This window comes from Macrosteles quadrilineatus, unplaced genomic scaffold (assembly GCF_028750875.1).
Source record: "Macrosteles quadrilineatus isolate MER2022 unplaced genomic scaffold, UCM_ALF_1.0 Scaffold_4__1_contigs__length_99947679, whole genome shotgun sequence".
Taxonomy (NCBI): Eukaryota; Metazoa; Arthropoda; class Insecta; order Hemiptera; family Cicadellidae; genus Macrosteles; species Macrosteles quadrilineatus.
This window is the reverse complement of record NW_026542597.1, coordinates 99909836-99930157: the sequence shown is the minus strand read 5'-3', so window position 1 is coordinate 99930157 and position 20322 is coordinate 99909836. Positions and strand designations below refer to the sequence as shown.

The following is a 20322-nucleotide window of genomic DNA, read 5'->3' as shown; positions in this document are numbered from 1 at the left end:
CAAACCTTTGTAACTAGTCACCACCATTGCATATAATATTCCTGTAGTTATTTAAATTGGATATAATCTTATCATAATACATTAAAAAAATATATATTTAAGTTAAATATTAAAATTATTGTGATTCATAAATTGGTAAAATTAACAATAATTAGACCCAATATCATTAATTATAAACCAAAGATAAAAATGTTGCATCACTATCCAGTTTAAGAAACTTATAGATAAGGAATGCAATAAAAGGTACAAATGTATAAACAATTGATAAAGTAGTTTATTGTTTTTTTAACCCGTCACAACAACATTTTCATCTGCCACAACAACATTTTCATCTGCTACAACATTTTCACCCGCCAGAGCCCTGAAAAAACATCCTAAGTGTAAATCACAGGTTTAACAATGGTGAAATTAGCCTATTATAAAAACAGTTAGACAGCATATCAAATAATATACTCAGCAGAAGATATGTGGCCACTCAAACCTCAGGTTTTTGGCCTCACCAACAACAAGTCTCCATCTTTCCCTATACGTACCCAGCTGATATAAATTTATAATTGAGCTAAAAGGTTTCCGAACAATAGGAATTAACCTTACTGACTAGACTTATATAGTGAATTTTTGTTTGGGGTTCAAAGAATATTCAACTAAGATGAGTAAAATAATACAACCAGCATTATTTTATCTGCCACCTCCCACCCTCCCCATGAAGAGATTCTGTGACGTATAGATCTGTCTAACTCAACTGTGAAATTAAAAAAATCTAAATTAAGTCAAGTGTCAATTAATCCCCTGTTGTTTATATTCATGCGTTGATGGCTATAGGCTACTATTGTGATTGTAGTCATTACTCATTATTATTGTTTTCAAGGGAAATCCCTCCTGATAATTTATTGTATGACGATTAAATATATAGTTTTTATTTTCTATGAATTATGGGTCAAACATTTACGATAGTAGTGTCGGTCAACATAAATTGATGCGTGTGGCTCATGACTTAGCACTAAAGTATTCCTACAGTAGCGAGTGCATTAAGTGCCTTTAAGTCATAAGCTTTGTAAACAATATTATTAAAATGAGCGTTGCATTTAAAAATCCTAGCATCTGTGAGGTAGGCCTACTTTGTTTTAGCAACAAATTACAATTGTGTTTACACACGACGACGCTAATTTGGTCAATCGGACCCAAAAACACCTGGGTGATTTAGGATGGGAAAGAAGTATAATCTTTTGCCATAAAGCCCAGTTTTGACACAGAGCGACTTAAGCCCTGTTCCTACGACGTGTAACGCGCCCTGGCTTGAAGCCACGCGGTGTCGTGCTTCGAGCGCCGGGGCTAAATTAGTGGTGCGAGCACCGAAGCCAAGGGTCTACTCAATGAAGCAGAAGTGACGAGGTTAACACGAGCCATTGTGGTAGGGCTTATCCTAACTCCGCGCATTGGTCACTTCGGGTTCCCCGCGGCAAATGTCCAAGTTCGGAGAGCCAGCTGTTATGTTAGGTTAATAGCAAACGTTTATGCTATTTAATCTATAAGTATAAAAGAGGATGTTGGTATATTTGGCAGTGATAAACTCAGACACCGCTGGACCGATGGCCACGAAACTTGGTACATACGTGTAGAATTTCATGGAGTAGGTTTATACACCATCAATTTCGTGATCCGTCCAATCGGCTCCGCCCCAGTGGCTCTTAAGTTTCCCATGTTAACCTTATGAGAAATGGAATTAATGAATCTTAACAGCTGTTTCAATTAAACAAGTTGGCTCTGTTCTGTGATGTTCAATAGCATTAAAGTTACAAGGATTACCAACAGGGTGCAGCACTATTATTTCTTTTACATTTATGACAACAGCTAATTTGCAACCAAAAGGTGAGTGAGCGTAGCGAACGAACTTCAACCTGAAGGCAAGTGAGCGTAGCGAACGAGCTAACCTGAAGGCAAGTGAGCGCAGCGAACGAGCTCCAACCTAAAAGTGAGTGAGCGTAGCGAACGAACTTCAACCAGGATGTGGTTGAGCCATGCGAACGAGATCGTCTTGAAAATTAAGAGGTTAAACGGGGCAAAGCCCGCGGGTTACAGCTAGTTGGGTATAAAAACGCTCTAAAAACGTTAAGTTTTAAAAAAGGTTTTAAAAGCTTGCATATACTGACACAATTCATCCACAACACGGATAATTTGATGATTAAAGTGTACAGTATACTTTATTAGCGCTGTCAAATATGTCACAACGTAGCAGGTAGTCTCCGCGGCGCTCACGCCACCCGGCGCTTGGACCACAAGGCGCTCATGCCACGTAACCCGAGCCACACGCCGTAGGTACCGTGGGGCCTTGTTGGCGTGGCTTGACCAGGCTTGCCCCTTCCCATAAATTGGCGGTACACACACGAGCATCAAAGGCACGAGCGCATAGCGTGAGCCGGCACAAAAGCCATTCCAACAAAGGCGCGGGGTCGCCCAGCCGTGAAAAAATTCAGTTGCCATGTGCCAACTTCATCGGATCACTGTCTTCTGTGTTTTTTTTTGTTAATTTAGTGAATATGGAGTGGAGGAATGGCTTGTTGTGATATTTTATATTCAATTATTTGTCTGCTGTTTAATTGTTACTGGCCCGATTGGACCAAATATATATTAAAATCAAAATTGACTATTGCCATTCGACAAAAATTCTCAAACATTCTTGACGGCTCTTTTGTTAAATCCACCAGCATGTCACTGTCATGGTATATAAAATAAAAATAAAACAAATATAGAAACTGCGATTTCTTATGCTTTAGATCTGCAAGGGAATGAATGGCTCATGAGGGATCGGCTGTTTTGTCTCCCAACCCACGCCACGCGCCGTGAGCCACCCGGGCGTGTATCACACACAAGCTTGGTAGCTCCACCTGCGCCTCAAACCACATGCGTCATGGGAACGAGGCTTTAAATCCCTTCCCAGCATTGGGAAGACGTGGCTTGCTACGTAATAATGTAAATCAGCTCCCTTGTTAAAAAATATATACATTTTACTCACTTGCTAGAATTTCTCAACCTTCTTGTTTTAGCCTGGACAAGCCATCGTGCTATCACTTGGTCCACTTCTTTTACCGTAGCCTCTTTAAGTTGGAGTTTTACTAAGTCTGGAATTACAAAATAACCATCAGACATCATATTGTGCCAGTGTAACTTTTAGAATTAATCAGGGTGACTCACCTGTATACGTAAAGAGGAGTAACAGTTTTCAAGATAGATATGTTCCTCTCTACTTCCAGACAACCAATTTTCTAAAAAAAATAATCGGATGAGTCATCTTCTGCATCAACATCGCTGTCACAAGAAAGCTGTAATTTTCAAAATTCCTATGAATCTTACTTGTACGTAAATGTGAGTGAGCCGTAAACAACAACACAGTCGAAGTCGACGTGATCAGCTGTTAAGTTTTTGTTGTAATACTTTGTCAAATTGTGTATTTGTATTTTATCATTGTGGATTTGAATAATACTAAATACAACATGTTTAGTGAAAGATGACCACACCAAAAAGTCAATAGACACAATTAACCATATCTCGAGAACAATTCAAACGGCAATTTTATAAAAGGCCTAATAGTTACAAAGATGATTAAAAATAAATTTTGGTTTTACCATCCTAGATTTAAATATCACGTTTATTATTAGCCTACAAAACCTTAATCACAATAACAACACACCAAACAATCTCCTCGCGCCAATAAATTGTAAATGGAAAAGAGTATACTCACTGAGAACTGCTTTGCAGAGAGCAAGTTGCTTGAACGAACTTTTCTTTCTCCCTAACAGGCTGTAACGTTCTGCAACATCATTCGTCATTATCCTTTTAAGGACTCTGGCCGTTGTGTTTAGAATACTGTTCCCTCCAACAGATCGTAACATAGCCACCTAAAAATTGAAAAATCAAATGTAGGCTACATAATAAAAAAGTTAGTAAAATAAGTGACAGTAGTTTTATATTTTCAAAGCAATGATTGAAAAAGTCAACCAATCAACTGCAAGGTAACTTCAAGTCAGGCCGATCGCATGGCTGTACCGGTATAGGGATGGATAAATATTTAACTGGATGTATAAGTTAGCTTTTAAAGACCTAAGACCATGATGACTGTTGATATTTGAACTATAATTGTGTCTATCAACTCTAAAGACAATCAAATATTGAGTTGGATGGACAAAGCGGAGGAAAGTGAGTGTTAAGTGTGATGTGTATTAAGTTACAATAAAAGTATAAAATTATTACCGTATTAAAATCAGAGGTTTACTTTTCTTAACCTCATTTATTTATTTAGCCTATTTTTTTATAATTCTTTTATGTATGGTTTTTACATAGCTTAATTCCTTATAAGACCAGGTAAAAGAAGATTATTAAGTTAAAAAACATATCATTGACCGGTTGTTTGAGGTCATATAAGTTAGGTAACAAACATTTCATTCAATTGTTCTATTGATCACCTTACCGGTACTACCTACATTATTGTTTTTTATTGTTATTGTTAACATAAAAGTGTTTAACTTAGCCTATGCCAAGTTTTGTAGAAAGTAAAAAAAATATCCCTTTAAAAGCTAACCTACCTTCTCAAATAAAATAAAGTAGGCTAGGTATGAGGCGCGTTAAGTACAGTAGCCTAGTTGACTTGACTGCCGACATCCTAGAAGTACAACTTAACCTAGGCCACAACAACTTTTAATTGTGAAGTAAAACTCCCCCTCCAGGGCAAGCGCCCCTCGAAAGTTATGGGTAGGCTAGGCTTTCCCTGCTAGAACAGCAGCTTCCAAATGGAATAATTTATTCCAGGGATTAAAGCTCAGAAGTGGATTTTGACCATCCTAGGCTAATAGACCTACGCAGCTGTGGTCAGTTGCAAAAAAACTTTTTAAGTAGGCCTAAGGCAAAATTAAACCTCATTGTGTTAAACGCAAGGTTACAAAATCTCCTGTGGTCCTTATGCAGAACAGTGTTGTTGGGCCTAATGATTTTGGGTGATTGAAGTGTCAATTCTATTAATTTACTTAGTAATTTACCTGTAGATTATGAATAAGTTATGACCTTTATTTTTGTCGGTGACAATTAAAAATTACAAAAAAATCTCAAATAACCACGACATCTGTATAGGTACACGGACCACTACCATCTGAATCAGTTGATTAAATGTCTGTCAACTATCAGTTAATTATTTAACTCTAATCTACTTTAGTCTCCATAGAAGTCTATATCACCTAACTATTTAAAGAAGAAACAACAACAACTTAGCATTTTAACACGTTTGCCGCGGCCCATCAAATAGCAGGCGTAGCTCCAGTGCGGTGCATCCCGCAGCATCGAACAAACCTGATTGTCAGGTGATTGGCTTTCATATTTTGGTATGACGAATGTCAAATAACGCATGGTAATATATTGTTTCATGACAAGAGTCGACATAGTTTGCTAAACACCCACAGTAGATGCCTTATTTAACAATAAAACACACTAATATACCACAAAATTACAGTTAACAAACGTAATGAGTGAGTCAAAATCCTCCAGGTATAGTTTCGGAACAAGTAACGATAATTACAAACGGATTGCACCACAAAACTACCACTGTCATACACGAATCACGGACAAAAATACTCCGACCTACACTGGAGTGCGGCTGCACTTAAACCGAATAAGTTTGGCGGGTTCACACTACCGCCCGGGCGGTACGCCACAGCGTGGCGGAGCGCGGACCTACCGCCCGGGCGGTAACATGCACGCAATGTGTTAAGCACGTTTAAGTTAAGTTAGTTAAAAGCCATATTACCTAGGTCCTATTTCACTGCATCAAATTAAAATGAATAAAGTTGCGTTTAAAGTTTTTCTAATGTGTTTTATGCAAAACTAATTTCCTGCACGTAGGCTAGCATATACCGGTGCTCACTCATGCTCTATGTTGTCGTTAGGGATATAAATTTTAAAGTTAGGTAGGCTATTTATTTTATTTGAGTAGCTTTTCCTATACAGCGCTCTACGGCTCAGGTTAGATCTACATTTTTTATAACTTATTCTACTTAACTTTTGGCTAGTAGCCTATTGAGGGTGTTGGTCAGAATTCAAAACAGTGTTGACCCATATAGCACAGTTAGTATTCGTTATGTATATGTTACATAACAATGTAACTTAAAAGATACGTATAACAAAATATATACCTGATTGGTATCATAAATGTATCTTCAGTGTCAGTTGGCGTACATACTGTTATAAGTTCACAATTACGCGTTTTGTCTAATCGTCTAACTACAGAAAAGAGAAGATAAACGGCAGAACGCCAGAGCGGCCATATTTACCTGCGACTCGTAGTAGACTGACTCCTCCGTCTTGTCGTCCCATGGAGGGGTATTGAATCTTGGACTTTGTCCTTGCCCCTTTTGAATATGCTATTGTTTATGCGCCTCCTCCGGCGTGCCAATATAACAAAACATGTCTCTTCTGACATAAGAATTTACTTTATATATAAAACACATTACTGTCTTTACTTAGGCTATAATAACTCCTCCCAACAAAATAAGTTAAAAAAAATAAACTTCAAACTGTTCGTTATGTAAATAAACTCAAAAATTAATGACTTCTTTTGGGAGGTACTTTTCTTGTTTTTACAAGTCCAACTTCCTGGGTACGCGTCGTTCTCGCTGAGAACGGCGTAGTGTCACAGACGGAGAATTAGGCTTTCTTATTTCCGGGTTAGGCCTATCTGCTTCAAGTTCTTGAGATTGATTTTCCTTTGATTTAATGTTGGGTGTAATAGGCCTATGCGGTGTCTTCGCTGGGCTTGGTGTAGGTGTTTTCATTGGGCTAGGTGCAGTTGCTTCCATAGGTAAAACAGGTGGCATTGGTAGTACAAGATTTTCCTCATCTGGAATGCACTGATTTGTGCGTAGGTGGTCTGCATGCACAAAACGATTCCTCCCATCGACTTTGACAACGTATGTGACTGGGCTATTAACCTTAGTGATAATACCAGGCAACCATTTGAGTTTTTCTTGCCTAACGCTCCTTACAAATACACTCTCGCCCTCACAAAAAGAACGGAATGTTCCCCTCCTTTCATTTGCATTTTTCTCAATCTTTTCATATTTAGCAGATACGCTCTTACTCAAATGAGGCTTTAGCAAGTCAAGGTGATTTTTAGGTTTAAACCCAAGCACAATTTCAGCTGGCGAAACACCAGTGGTGGAATGAGGAGTATTCCTATACACAAAAAGGAAGTTGTCGATTCGATGTTGTAGAGAACGAGTTGTTCCTGATTTTTCGTCCTGCAACAGCTGTCTCAAGAATGTGTTCTTGGTTGTTTGCACAGCTCGCTCCGCCAATCCATTAGAGGAAGGATGGTATGGTGGGGATACAACATGAGTGATTCCATTTGTTCTTAAAAAGTCGTTAAACTCCTTAGAAGTAAGTTGAGGTCCACCGTCAGTAACAACTGTTGAAGGCAGTCCGTATGCCGCAAAACATGACCTGAGTTTCTCAATTGTTTTACTAGATGTTGTTGAACTCATATGGAATACTTCGAGCCATTTTGAGTGGCTGTCAACAATGATCAAAAACTCCTTATTTTGAAAGGTAGCAAAGTCAAGATGGAGTCGCTGCCAGGGATGCTTAGGCCATGACCAATGTTGTAATGGGGCCAGAGGTATTGAGTTCCGAGTAGATTGACAAACAGTGCAGGTTTTAACAAGTTCTTCAAGATCTCGGTCTAAATTTGGCCACCATACATAGCTGCGTGCCAAATTTTTAATGCGGGATACACCTGGATGTTCTGTATGTAAAAGATTTAATATTTCCTTCCGATATGGTTCAGGGATAATGACTCTTCGTCCCCATAGAAGACACTCTTGATCTACAGACAGCTCCATAGCTCGGGAAAAATATGGTTTTAGGCTATCTTCGGCCACCTTATTAGGCCACCCATTCAAAGTGAAGTCTAAAACTTTGGACAAAATCGGGTCATAGCGTGTAGCTATGCTGATCTCCTTGTGGGTTATGGGTAACTCAGAAGTTACAGAGAAGAATGAGATGTTGTCACCGCAATTAGATTCATCTGTACAAGGCAAACGGGACAGAGCATCAGCATTCGAAACATTGGTACCCTTACGGTACTCTATATCATACTCGTAGGCTGAAAGAATAATTGCCCATCTTTGAATCCTAGCCGCAGCTAAAGTAGGTATTCCCCTATTAGGCCCCAGCAGAAACGCTAAAGGCTTATGATCGGTAGCCAGAAGGAAACGTTTACCGTACAAAAATACATGAAACTTCTTCACAGCGAAGACTAAGGCGAGCGCTTCTTTTTCCAGTTGTGAATATTTCATTTCACATGGGGTCAAGGTTCGAGAACCAAATGCTATTGGCCTCTCAGAGCCATCCTGCATGCGGTGGGCAACAACGGCGCCTACGCCATAAGGACTTGCATCAGCCGTCACAATGATTTCTAATTTAGGGTCAAAGGGGATAAGTACAGTACTCTCAAGCAAAAGATTCTTGCTTTTGATAAACACTTCCTCACACTTCTTCGTCCACTCCCATCTGGCACTCTTATTTATTAACTGATATAACGGGTGTAGCAAGGTCGACAGATTTGGCAGAAATTTACCGTAGTAATTCAAAAGGCCTAGATATGATCTTAACTGGGTAACATTTTTGGGCTGAGGAGTCTTGGTGATAGTTTCCGTTAACTCTTCACTTGGATGGATACCATTAGCATCTAGCCTATGTCCAAGAAATGTCAAACTATTCTTGAAGAATTCGCTCTTAGCGCCATTAATTTTAACACCGTATTGCATAAGTCTATTTAGTACTTGATCAACATATTTGTACATCTCCAAATGATTGCTAGCTACAATCAAAATGTCATCTAAATAACAAAAAACATTGTTTAGACCTGCTAATACTTGGTCCATAGTTGATTGGAAGATAGCGCCAGCGCTAGTGATTCCAAACGGTAATCTTCTATATCTATAGAGACCTTTACTGGTATTGATTGTTAGAAGTTCCTGAGAACTTTCACTGACACAAATTTGGTTATATGCCGCAGACAAGTCCAGTTTAGTAAAAACCTTAGAACCCGAAATACTCGAGAAAATCTCTTCCGGTGTTGGCAACGGGTAATGGTCCGTGCGCAAACGCGGGTTGATTGTAGTCTTGTAGTCCCCACAAATACGAATTTTGCCATTCGGCTTTGGTACTACAACGATCGGGGTAGCCCATACTGACTTAGTTACGGGATATATTATGTCATTCTTAACTAAATTCTGGAGTTCACTTTCTACCGCACCCTTTAAGGCATAGGGTACAGTTCTTGATTTACAAAACACGGGATTAGAATTTTCCTTCAATACCAAATCGACTGTTACATCTTTGATAGTTCCAATTTTATCTTCAAAAACAGAAGAATATTTTGATTTCAGCTCATTAATCCTAGTAGTGATTGAAACAGTCTTACCGTTGTCGAGGATCGCTCCGCAGTCCAACTTGTTTCCTTGTCCCACTTTGGTCCAGTCAAGTTTAATTACTTCGAGCCAATTCCGACCCATTAGTGTAGGTTGGTTAGGCACATTATTTCGTACAACAATCATAGGTAATTTGTGAACGCTGCTGCCAGAGCGTACGCTTGCCTGAAACTCACCGATAATATTAATATTATGGCCTGTATAAGTTTTCAATGTGATACTGCTTTTATTTAATTTCGGACTTGAGTTACCAAAAATTGTAGAAAATACATCCTGGGGCATGACTGACACGACAGCCCCTGTGTCAATAGTCATTTTCACTGGAACATTATTAATTTCTACCTCAGCGGTAAAACTTTTGGGTTTAGGCCCATCATTGGCATAGGCAATAGTAAATAGGCCCAAGTCGAGATCATCGACTCTGTTTCCGATGTCCTCAACATCGTCACAAAAATTTATTTTACCCTTAGGTTTACTTTGAGAGTTACCAGTACCTTGTCTACATACATTAGCCAAATGGCCTATTCTATTACATTTATTACACTTGTAATTTTTATAGGGACAATTATAACCATGCACTCTACCGCAACGGTAGCATTCTTTCCTAAACCCGACCTTCCCACCATTGGGATTTGGTCTGCCTTGATTGAATTTGTTTTGGCTAGGCCTAAAAGTTGACTTATTACCATATCTTACAGCGTTTACATCACTATCAATATTACTTATGTTACGATCTGCGTAACCATGGGGGTGCAGTTGACGCACACTACGACTAGCATCCTCCAACACCAATGCCATTTCTAACGCTTTTTTAAAGTCTAGGTTACTACCTTCTGACAAAAGTTTTCCCTGAATTTCATCGGACCTAAGTCCGCACAAAAATTTATCACGTAGGGCATCATCGAGAAAATCCTTAAAATCACACGTTGACGCAAGTTTCTTAAGTTGCACCGCAAATTCTGAGATAGGCTCACCTTCTTTTTGACTTCGCTTGTTAAACAGAAATCTTTCATAGGTTATGTTTTTCTTAGGTGTGTAGTGGGTCGTAAGTACACCAACTACTTCAGCGTAAGATTTATCGGCAGGCTTATTTGGTACCAACAAATTTTTAAGAACTGAGTATAACTCAGGGCCCATGACGGCAATGAACAAAGATAGTTTAACATTTTCTTCAGTGATCTTATTAACAGAAAAAAATTGGTCCAGCCTTTCAACATAATTATCAAAAGTTTCTACGTCTTTGTTAAACTCACTAATTTTTCCTAAGATTTGCTTAGAAGCCATGATTGTTCAAACATGAAAGCCTAGGCCTAGTCACTTGTGAACTGATAATGTTTAGCTTAGCCTATTGGAACAAACTTACATCAGATGTCGGTGATATTGTTGTTAGGCCTACTATCAATAATTTCAGTCTTCAGTTCCTTTTCCTTGAAATAAAAGTCGAAAACGAAAATTTCCAATGTGACCAGAACATGTGATTGCGTAACAGGTTTCAAAGTGCAAGTTTCCTGTACGGTCCGGATTGCTTCTTCTTACACAAGTTTAATATTACAATTCTTGATTTTCTTCCAATATTTAGTATTGCACACTCTTCTTTATAAATAAACTCACTTTCCTAAACGTTTACTTTAGTTAAACCGCTTTTAATTTTCCTCGTCGCCATTTGTTATAAGTTCACAATTACGCGTTTTGTCTAATCGTCTAACTACAGAAAAGAGAAGATAAACGGCAGAACGCCAGAGCGGCCATATTTACCTGCGACTCGTAGTAGACTGACTCCTCCGTCTTGTCGTCCCATGGAGGGGTATTGAATCTTGGACTTTGTCCTTGCCCCTTTTGAATATGCTATTGTTTATGCGCCTCCTCCGGCGTGCCAATATAACAAAACATGTCTCTTCTGACATAAGAATTTACTTTATATATAAAACACATTACTGTCTTTACTTAGGCTATAATACATACTTTTTGCAACCAATTTGGAAGGTAAAAAGAAGTATATTTTGCAGCCTACCCATAATTCTTTGCGAATGCTTTCGCGCATGCGCTGTTCGGCGTAGTGAACAGAACAACAGTTTGCTTGCTTTCTGCCATTTTGTCTTAATTTAATTTATTCTTACTTAGCTGATCCAAGAGTTCTTCACAGTTTAAAATGTTTTGTGTGCTGTTTGTTTGTGTCATTGTGTGTGCTGAGCTAGAGATAGAGTGTTTGGTTAGTGTTTAAAACAGTTATCAAGACTATACTACGAAAACACACCAAATTTTTGGTAAGTAGCCTAATAAGTCAAGTTGTATTACCGTAGGCTAATAACCATGTTCCCCGTAATCATTCTGAAACCCTACCCTTACTAAGTTAGACCCTATTATTATAGTGTAGCCTAAATTCCATTATTATTGTTGTTTAGCTTTGGCTACATTTAGGTTAGGCTAGGATTAGGACTAGGCATCTAACTTAGTTGATGTTAATTTTACCTACTTTTGTGCCTTGATAACTAGGCCTAGGCTATACCCTAGCTTTTGTGACACGGGAGTTAACCTAGCCTAGGTGAGGTAATTCTGCAGAACAGTTGTAATGATTTTGAGTGTTAATTCTAATAGCATTTTACGTGTAGACTACGAATAAGTTTATGACGTTCATTTTTGTCTGTGACAACGATAAGTAGGCCTACTCCGGAAACAAGTTTAAAAAATAGTAAATAAAAATTTCACTGACTTTTGGCCGAGTCCATGTCAACACAAGTAACTTAGGCCTAACTTAGGCTACTTACTTGTTGGAGGGGAGGAAGGTATACGTAGAGCAAAATGGCATCACATAGGCTTACAAACGGTGATTAACTTACATTGTAAACATAACGTCGACAGAAGTTTATTGTGCTCTTACCGTGTCAATCAACAAATATCCAAACACAGAAACCTTGCCCAAAATGGTATCTAGGTTAATATGCATTTTAGGGTTTGCACGCGATTTTTGAAATTATTTTTTTCATTCTACTCGAAATTTAACGCTGATTCCGAAAATGACGTTCTTTTTCCGCGGAAAACGACCATAACGCGGAAAAACGACCAAAACGACCAAAATATTATTTTAACAAAACACGTCATGTGGGTACTCAAATTAACCGGAATATTTAGCAGATCACGACTATGGAAGGATTTTTTGGATCCGAGGTCAAATAAGCGAGATATTCACGAAAACGTGATACTACCAGCAATAACTCCAACTCACTAGGGGACAGGTGGGAATTCGGGGTTTTGGGTGGGGGAGACATCTAACGTGGTTTATCGTTGTAATTTAATGTGTAAAAAATAATGGGTAATTAGTCGGGAGAATTATGGGAGATATGCTTGAAATTGGGAAATTTTTCAATACCAACCTGGGTCATTCCATATGAAATCAACCAATAAAAAATTATTTTCAACCTGACCATCTTAGATTTTGATGAAATTTTGCATACTTGTAGTATTTTGAGTCCTGTATCCAAATATGCTTTTTTTAAAAATCTATCTTTTATAGTTTTTATGATATAAATATTTGAAAATGGTAAAAATTGGCGTTTTTTACGGTGCGCGCAAATCTAAAATGTTGTCTAGGATGAGTTCTATTAATCCTATGAAGTTGTACAATGGCTCATTTTAAAGATGATTCAAATGCCTTTAATCTGATACCAAACTCAACCTACTTTGGTAAAAATTAATTTTTGTTGAAAATTTCAAAATATGTTTTTGAAAAAAAATTTAAGATAGTGTTTTTTGAAAAATTTGAAAATTACATATGTTAAAGAATGTAATCTAGTAAGTACATTATAAAAATTTCAAAATGGGATGATAATGGGATCAGCAGTTATGATAAAAATACTTGACTATGGTTCACTGTTTCCAAGCATTTCGGCGCATACAGCGTGTAAGTACTAACCTAAATGTATCATTAAATAAGAGTCTATTAATTATATGATTAAAATTAAAAATATCTGCCTATATTTGAATTATGTATGTCATATTTTGCTATATATAAACTAAATCTAGCAAGTAAACAACATTATTCAAGTTAACAGAGTTTCCGTCAACTTTTGAACAAATATGGACCAATGGGTTTTGGTTCAGGTTCCTCAGTCTTTTCCAGTTAGTTGTGTTGCAACGATTTACTGTAATCAATCTTTAAGTCTGCCTTTTCACTAGGCTGGAGACTCAAGTCAGCCACTAGATCTGTGCAAAATCACATTGTGAAGCACTTTACGTTTACACTATCAGGTTGCAGCGACCCATCTCTGCTGTAGCGACTCGGTCTTGAGACAAGAGGAAAGACTGACAAACATAAGTTAGACCTGTGTACCTGTCAAACAAATTACAACTTCTCAAGACCGGGTCGCTACTGCCGAGGTGGGTCGCTCCGACCTGATAGTGTAAACGTAAAGTGCTTCACAATGTGATTTTGCACAGATCTAGTGGCTGACTAGTGTCTCCAGCCTAGTGAAAAGGCAGACTTAAAGATTAATTACAGTAAATCGTTGCAACACAACTGGAAAATACTGAGGAACCTGAGCCAAAACCCATAGGTCCATGTTTGTCTGTCTTTCCTCTCGTAACAAGAGAGAGAGACAAACAAGCAAATTGATAATTTTGTCACACAATATACTGTGATCAATCTATTTAAATCCTGTAGTAACCTTATTATTGATACATAGATAATTAATATTCCATGATAGCCTAATTATTTAGTTTTGGGGAAATGTCTGCTCATAAGTATAAATAATGTATTCTCACTTTAACAATTAAAATTTTTTTAGTGAAAACTGATTTGTGGATTTAAATACCACAAACCACATACCACATTTTTGTATAACTTCTATTTTGATATGTCAAAAATTAAAAAAAAGTTACGGAGAATTTTCAAAATGTCCGTCCGGTTACTTTTTAACTTTGCAAGGGTATTTTTTAAATATCATAGAAGTCAAATAAAGGAATTGGATTATGGCTGCTAATAATAACTAAAGCTCAAAACATCTGTTTTCATTAGCAAAATCATTTAAAAAAATAACACTTAAAACTTAAAACCCAAGTATTTTTTTTTCATGTCCGGGAAATTTTGCTCCAGAACTAAGGGTCGCGACGCCATAAGTAAAGGCCAGCAAATTGGGTAATTTTTTCTTTCTTTTTTTTACAGTTATTACTGCTTATAAAGTAATCAAAGCAGGTATTTTCTTAATCCCAGATAAATGGGCTATTCAATTATGGTTTTAAGTCATAAATCATAAACTTACTGGGTTTGCTGTAGACATGGAAGTTTGGACGACTTTTTTTACTAAAAAATTTCAGTGAAAAAAAAGTATTTTTAATTTTTTGCAGAACCATAGTATGCACTATTAAATATTTTTTTAAGTAGAGTATTTATCTGGGAATAGAAAATTATAACAAACATTATCATTTAAAGATAAAATTAATATGAAAAAAAATAAAATATGAAAAGTGGAAAGTTTGTTCAAAGTAGCCCCCATGTTCAAAGGTTGACGGAAACTCTGTTAACTTGAATAATGTTGTTTATTTGCTAGATTTAGTTTATATTAGAGCAAAATATGACATACATAGTTCAAATATAGGCAGACATTTTTTTATTTTAATCATATAGTTAATAGACTCTTATTAAATGATACATTTAGGTTAGTACGTACACGCTGTATGCACCAAAACGCTTGGAAACAGTGAACCATAGTCAAGTATTTTTATCATAACTGCTGATCCCATTATCATCCCATTTTGAAATTTTTATAATGTACTTACTAGATTACATTCTTTAACATATGTAATTTTCAAATTTTTCAAAAAACACTATCTTAAATTTTTTTCAAAAACATATTTTGAAATTTTCAACAAAAATTAATTTTTACCAAAGTAGGTTGAGTTTGGTATCAGATTAAAGGCATTTGAATCCTCTTTAAAATGAGCCATTGTACAACTTGATAGGACCAATAGAACTCATCCTAGACAACATTTTAGATTTGCGCGTACGGTAAAAAACGCCAATTTTTACCATTTTCAAATATTTATATCATAAAAACTATAAAAGATAGATTTTTTTAAAAGGCATATTTGGATTCAGGACTCAAAATACTACAAGTATGCAAAATTTCATCAAAATCCAAGATGGTCAGGTTGAGAGCCTTGTTGATTTGATATGGAATGACCCTTATTCATTGGTTGTAGTAGCACTGCCATGTTGCTCGTTAGGTTAGGTTAGGTTGGTTAGGTTAGGTTAGGTTAGGTTGGTTAGGTTAGGTTAGGTTAGGTTAGGTTAGGTTGATTAGGTTAGGTTAGGTTAGGTTAGGTTGGTTAGGTTAGTTTGGTTAGGTTAGGTTAGGTTAGCATGGTGTAGTTGGTTAGGTTAGGTTTGGTTAGGTTGGTTAGGTTAGGTTAGGTTGGTTAGGTTAGGTTGGTTAGGTTAGGTTAGGTTAGGTTAGGTTGGTTAGGTTAGGTTGGTTAGGTTAGGTTAGGTTGGTTAGGTTAGGTTAGATTGATTAGGTTAGGTTAGGTTAGATTGATTAGGTTAGGTTAGGTTGGTTAGGTTAGGTTAGGTTGATTAGGTTAGGTTAGGTTGATTAGGTTAGGTTAGGTTAGGTTAAGTTAGGTTAGGTTAGTTTAGGTTGGTTAGGTTAGGTTGGTTAGGTTAGGTTAGGTTGGTTAGGTTAGGTTTGGTTAGGTTAGGGTAGGTTAGGTTAAGTTAGGTTATGCATAGTATCATCCCTTTTACCTGTTAAATTAAAACATAAATAATTATAATAAAATAATGACCAGCTGATCCTGATCAGCTGGTATTTTAACACAGACAAAAGTTAAAGCAAAAATCCAAAATAGCATCGCATATTTACGTGAAAATCTCGCTTATTTGACCTCGGATCCAAAAAATTCTTGCATAGTTGTGATCTGCTTAATATTACGGTTAATTTGAGTACCCACATGACGTGTTTTGGTAAAAAAAGAGTTTTTGGTCGTTTTGGTCGTTTTTCCGCGTTATGGTCGTTTTCCGCGGAAAAAGAACGTCATTTTCGGAATCAGCGTTAAATTTCGAGTAGAATGAAAAAAAAAATTTCAAAAATCGCGTGCAAACCCTAAAATGCATATTTACCGGTATCTATCTTGACAAATTATTTGCAGTGGCCTATATTACGGACCGTAGCCCACTGGGTTAGTATCATTATTGGAAATAACACAATATTCTTGCTGTTAAAAATATCACAATGAGTAAATATTATTTAAGCAGCTACTGTCATGACAGAAAATTCATATTTCTTTTAAACTAGATTACATCATCCTTCATAAAATACGTTGATTAAAAATGTGTGCAAACGTCAATATTTACGTAACAGCCAATTTTCTGTATTTTTTTCTTTTTGGAAATGTCACATTGCTATCTTATTTACATTATTTGTTGCCAATGAAGCCACACGACCATATAAACGTGGATGCCCCAGTTCAAGAATAAAAGCCAACTTCACTTCAAGTATATTCCACTACACCTAACATTCCGTAGCGAGATTATATTGACAACTTTATGTAATTGATAAGGCTGAGACAACCAACTGACATCCCCCATCTATATAATTAATACGCTACACGAAAGTTTGTCGGTTGAACTCCTCCGCCATTTCCTAACCGATTTTATCCATTGACGTCTCATTGGTAGTGATGGCAAATGAATATCGATGTTTTCGAAACATCGATGTTTATCGTTTCAAACATCGATGTTTTAACATCGATTTTTGCAGTACGATATATATCGAGCATCGATGTTTTTACCCAAAAACATCGATTATTGCTCTTAATAGGTTATCAGCGGTTATTTATGTAGTTTTTTGTCAAACCTGAACCAGAAATGCATTGCTCAAGCTATAATATTTTTATTTTGAACGAAATTTTACATTAACAGTATAATTTAACTGACTAGATACAGTATAAATAGTCTGAACACAGGCCAACGAGATGGACATGGACACGGCAGACGCAGACGACAGCTCGCTACAAATTACTCGCTGGCGCTGCTGGCCTGCTTGCTACAGAACAGTATAATGATTTATTTTTACTTATTTTGTGCTTATTTTGCAATTTTACACCAACGTTATATAATATGTAATATGAGGTGCCTTTATTTTATGTTAATTTAACAATTTATTTTCAGTTAAAACGTTTGTTAGGCCAATAAAATATATTACTTAAAATGGATTTATTTTTATTTAACATTCTTATACTTTTCTGTGGTGTTTCAAAATTTTTACAAAATCCAAATTTTTAAATATCAATGTTAAATAAACTAAAAAAACAATAAATAATTGTTTTATTGTGTTCTTTTGTTGCTAGAATGTTGTTTGGGCCTACTTGCGCCACTAGCATTTCCCCCCTTCTTTTACATTATTTTTCTCGTCGATGTTAAAACATCGATGTATTAAAAACATCGATGTTTAGGACTCGATATTTTTATGCCATCGATTTCTTTTGATCGATACATCGATGTATCGAAACATCGATGTTTTGAGAAATTTTGCCATCACTACTCATTGGAAAGAGCGTGTCGCGTAGATTTGCAAACTGACCTTACATTTTTTTTAAAGTCCCTTGGGCTCTGCCCCAGTGGCTTTGAAAGTTCCCATGTTATCCTTATGAAGAACATAATTGTTTACATTTTGATCAGCTGTATAATTTTATTGCTGTTATTTACTATTCAATTCAATGAAACACATTGAGTACATTTATTTACTATTTGAGTTTGTGTAAACATAACCCCCAAGACGGATCGTGTTCTGTTAGTATGGTTGTATCTTAAATTTGTGTATTTATCGTTGTTTTGTGTCGCTATGATGGATTGTGTTAGCATGATTGTAACTTAAGTTTGTGCATTTATCGTTGTTTTGTGTAGCTATAATTTGTTTATTATTTGTTAGGTTAGGTTTATTTCTTTTAAATGTCTCCGACGCAACGACAACGAAACTGAACCTGAACCTGGACAACTTCAACTATTTGGTTACAAATGCGCCCTAACACTACCCCAAAACGACTTTTCGTTCTCAATTGGCCCTCTATTAATAACCTGTGTTGCCTGTACAGCAAGGCATTTTGAGAAGGAGAGAACCGTCCGGAATGCTTTAGGTTTATCAACAATAACGAAGATAAACAGGGTCTGAGTTACACAACGGTAATATTTGAATTGACTCTTTTAAACTCATTGTAAATATGACTGTTATTCAATCTTAAATAACTCCTGTAATACTTTGTAATTGCCCGAATTCGAGCAACATGTACACTAGTATCAATTAATTCTAGATTTGACAGTAATCCCACAACCAATTTCTCAAAACTATGCTAGAGGGTTATTCATTGGCACAGAAGTACGATTTGAAGTGTCACGACATGACTAAGGAAAAACCACACTTACACTGTAATGGATATACCTCCGTTTGAAGTTAGAACGTGTTTTCCCAACAAACATATATATTTTTTTTCAAATAAAATCATAGATTAATCTGCATTACACTGACTACTAAAGATCCACCAATACGATTTTAATACTATTTAAAGGTTCTTCCAAAGGAAGAGATACCAGATAACATACTAATAATAACTCCGATGACGTATAGTATGGGAAATATTTTATTCTTTGAATGATCAACCATACTTGGTACTGTAACTATCGCAATTAATATCATTATTGTTTTTACACTTATTACTCTTTAATAAAAAAACAATGCCAAATGCTCAAAATATGTATTATTTCACTCAGTTGATCACAGTTAGATGAATTAGCGTAAGCCTTGAAAGTAACCGTCGATTTCGACGGGTTTCACCTAGTATCACAATATTTTGTTAAAATTAGCTGTTGTCAGTTTTCATAAATGCAAAAAATTATAGTGGTGAACCCTGTTGGTAAATCTTATAACTTTTAATGCTTTTGCATAACATAGAACCAACTTTTTTAGTTGAAACAGCTGACTAAATTCTTTAATTCCCTTTAAATATGAATACTCATAAGGTTAACATGGTAAACTACAGAGCCACTGGGGCGGAGCCCGAAAGGTTTTTGAGATAAGAATATATACCTATATGTTAATCAGGAATGTGAGCAGCTACCATCATGCCAAATTTCAGCACAATCCGTCCACAGTAGTTTATGCGTGATTGAACTTCAAAAAAACAAACAAACACACAAACTTTCACATTTATAATATTAGTAAGATGTATTCTCTTCTTACCTTCATTTTCTAACCGTTCTTTTTTTAGTTGTCTCTCTCAGAGCCGTCTTTATAAAATGCGAGGCCTGGGGCAACACATAATTGCGAGGCCTTGTTTAACCAAGCTAACCGGGGGGTCTGGGGGGTACGGAGTACCCCCCAGCTGAGAGGGGGGTCCGGGGGGGCCCCCCGGAAAATGTTTGTAAAATTATACTTGTAAAGTCGTAATTTTAAGCACTTTGACGAAAAAAAATAATATTTTACACTCTGAAAATGGGCGTGAATATTATTGTTAATTACACATATTATTGTTCCAATTCCAAAGTGGATATCATAAATATTGCACACGAAATTCTTTACAATCATTAATAAAAAAAAATTAACACTTCTCCTTTACTGTGGATTGTGAATTGAATTAACACTTTGTAAATTAAACAAAGTGGCGGGACGACAATTAATCGTAAATGCTTGTAGGCTATCTTGTTTATTTATTTTTTGTCAAGTTAGGTTTATTGTGTTTTCGGCAGTTGGTCTGTGAAGGGTGTTTTAAAGGTAAAAAATATTACATAAATAATAGTCAATGAGATACTTGCAAATTCGTCATTTTAAGCATTTTGATGAAACAAATGAATCTTTTACAC

General features: G+C 36.4%; 1 protein-coding gene across 5 annotated transcripts; it reads right to left on the bottom strand.

Annotated features, from left to right (window-relative positions):
• Positions 1–272: 272 nt before the first annotated feature.
• Positions 273–17095, bottom strand: LOC128993647 (uncharacterized). Of its 5 annotated transcripts, none has more exons than XM_054417696.1 (5): positions 16883–17095; positions 12239–12384; positions 3740–3896; positions 3014–3119; positions 273–361 (listed from the first exon to the last, which is right to left on the bottom strand). In XM_054417696.1, the coding sequence occupies exons 3-5, from the start codon at positions 3888–3890 to the stop codon at positions 286–288; spliced, it is 333 nt and encodes a 110-aa protein (XP_054273671.1). In that variant the 5' UTR covers positions 3891–3896; positions 12239–12384; positions 16883–17095; the 3' UTR covers positions 273–285. The 5 variants fall into 5 exon arrangements, 4 of the variants coding, with proteins under 4 accessions (XP_054273671.1, XP_054273670.1, XP_054273669.1 ...); XM_054417695.1 differs by having other exon boundaries at positions 12239–12401; positions 16979–17095; XR_008490783.1 differs by lacking the exons at positions 12239–12384; positions 16883–17095 and adding an exon at positions 6315–9962.
• Positions 17096–20322: the final 3227 nt, after the last annotated feature.

Bases quoted from the DNA above. Each gene is read 5' to 3' on its own strand.
- LOC128993647 (XM_054417696.1), bottom strand. From the start codon at position 3,890: ATGTTACGATCTGTTGGAGGGAACAGTATTCTAAACACAACGGCCAGA. The intron at 3,120-3,739 runs GTGAGTATACTC...TTGTAATTCCAG, and splicing joins TCTCTGCAAAGCAGTTCTCA to ACTTAGTAAAACTCCAACTT. The intron at 362-3,013 runs GTGAGTAAAATG...ATGTTTTTTCAG, and splicing joins AGGTTGAGAAATTCTAGCAA to GGCTCTGGCGGGTGAAAATG.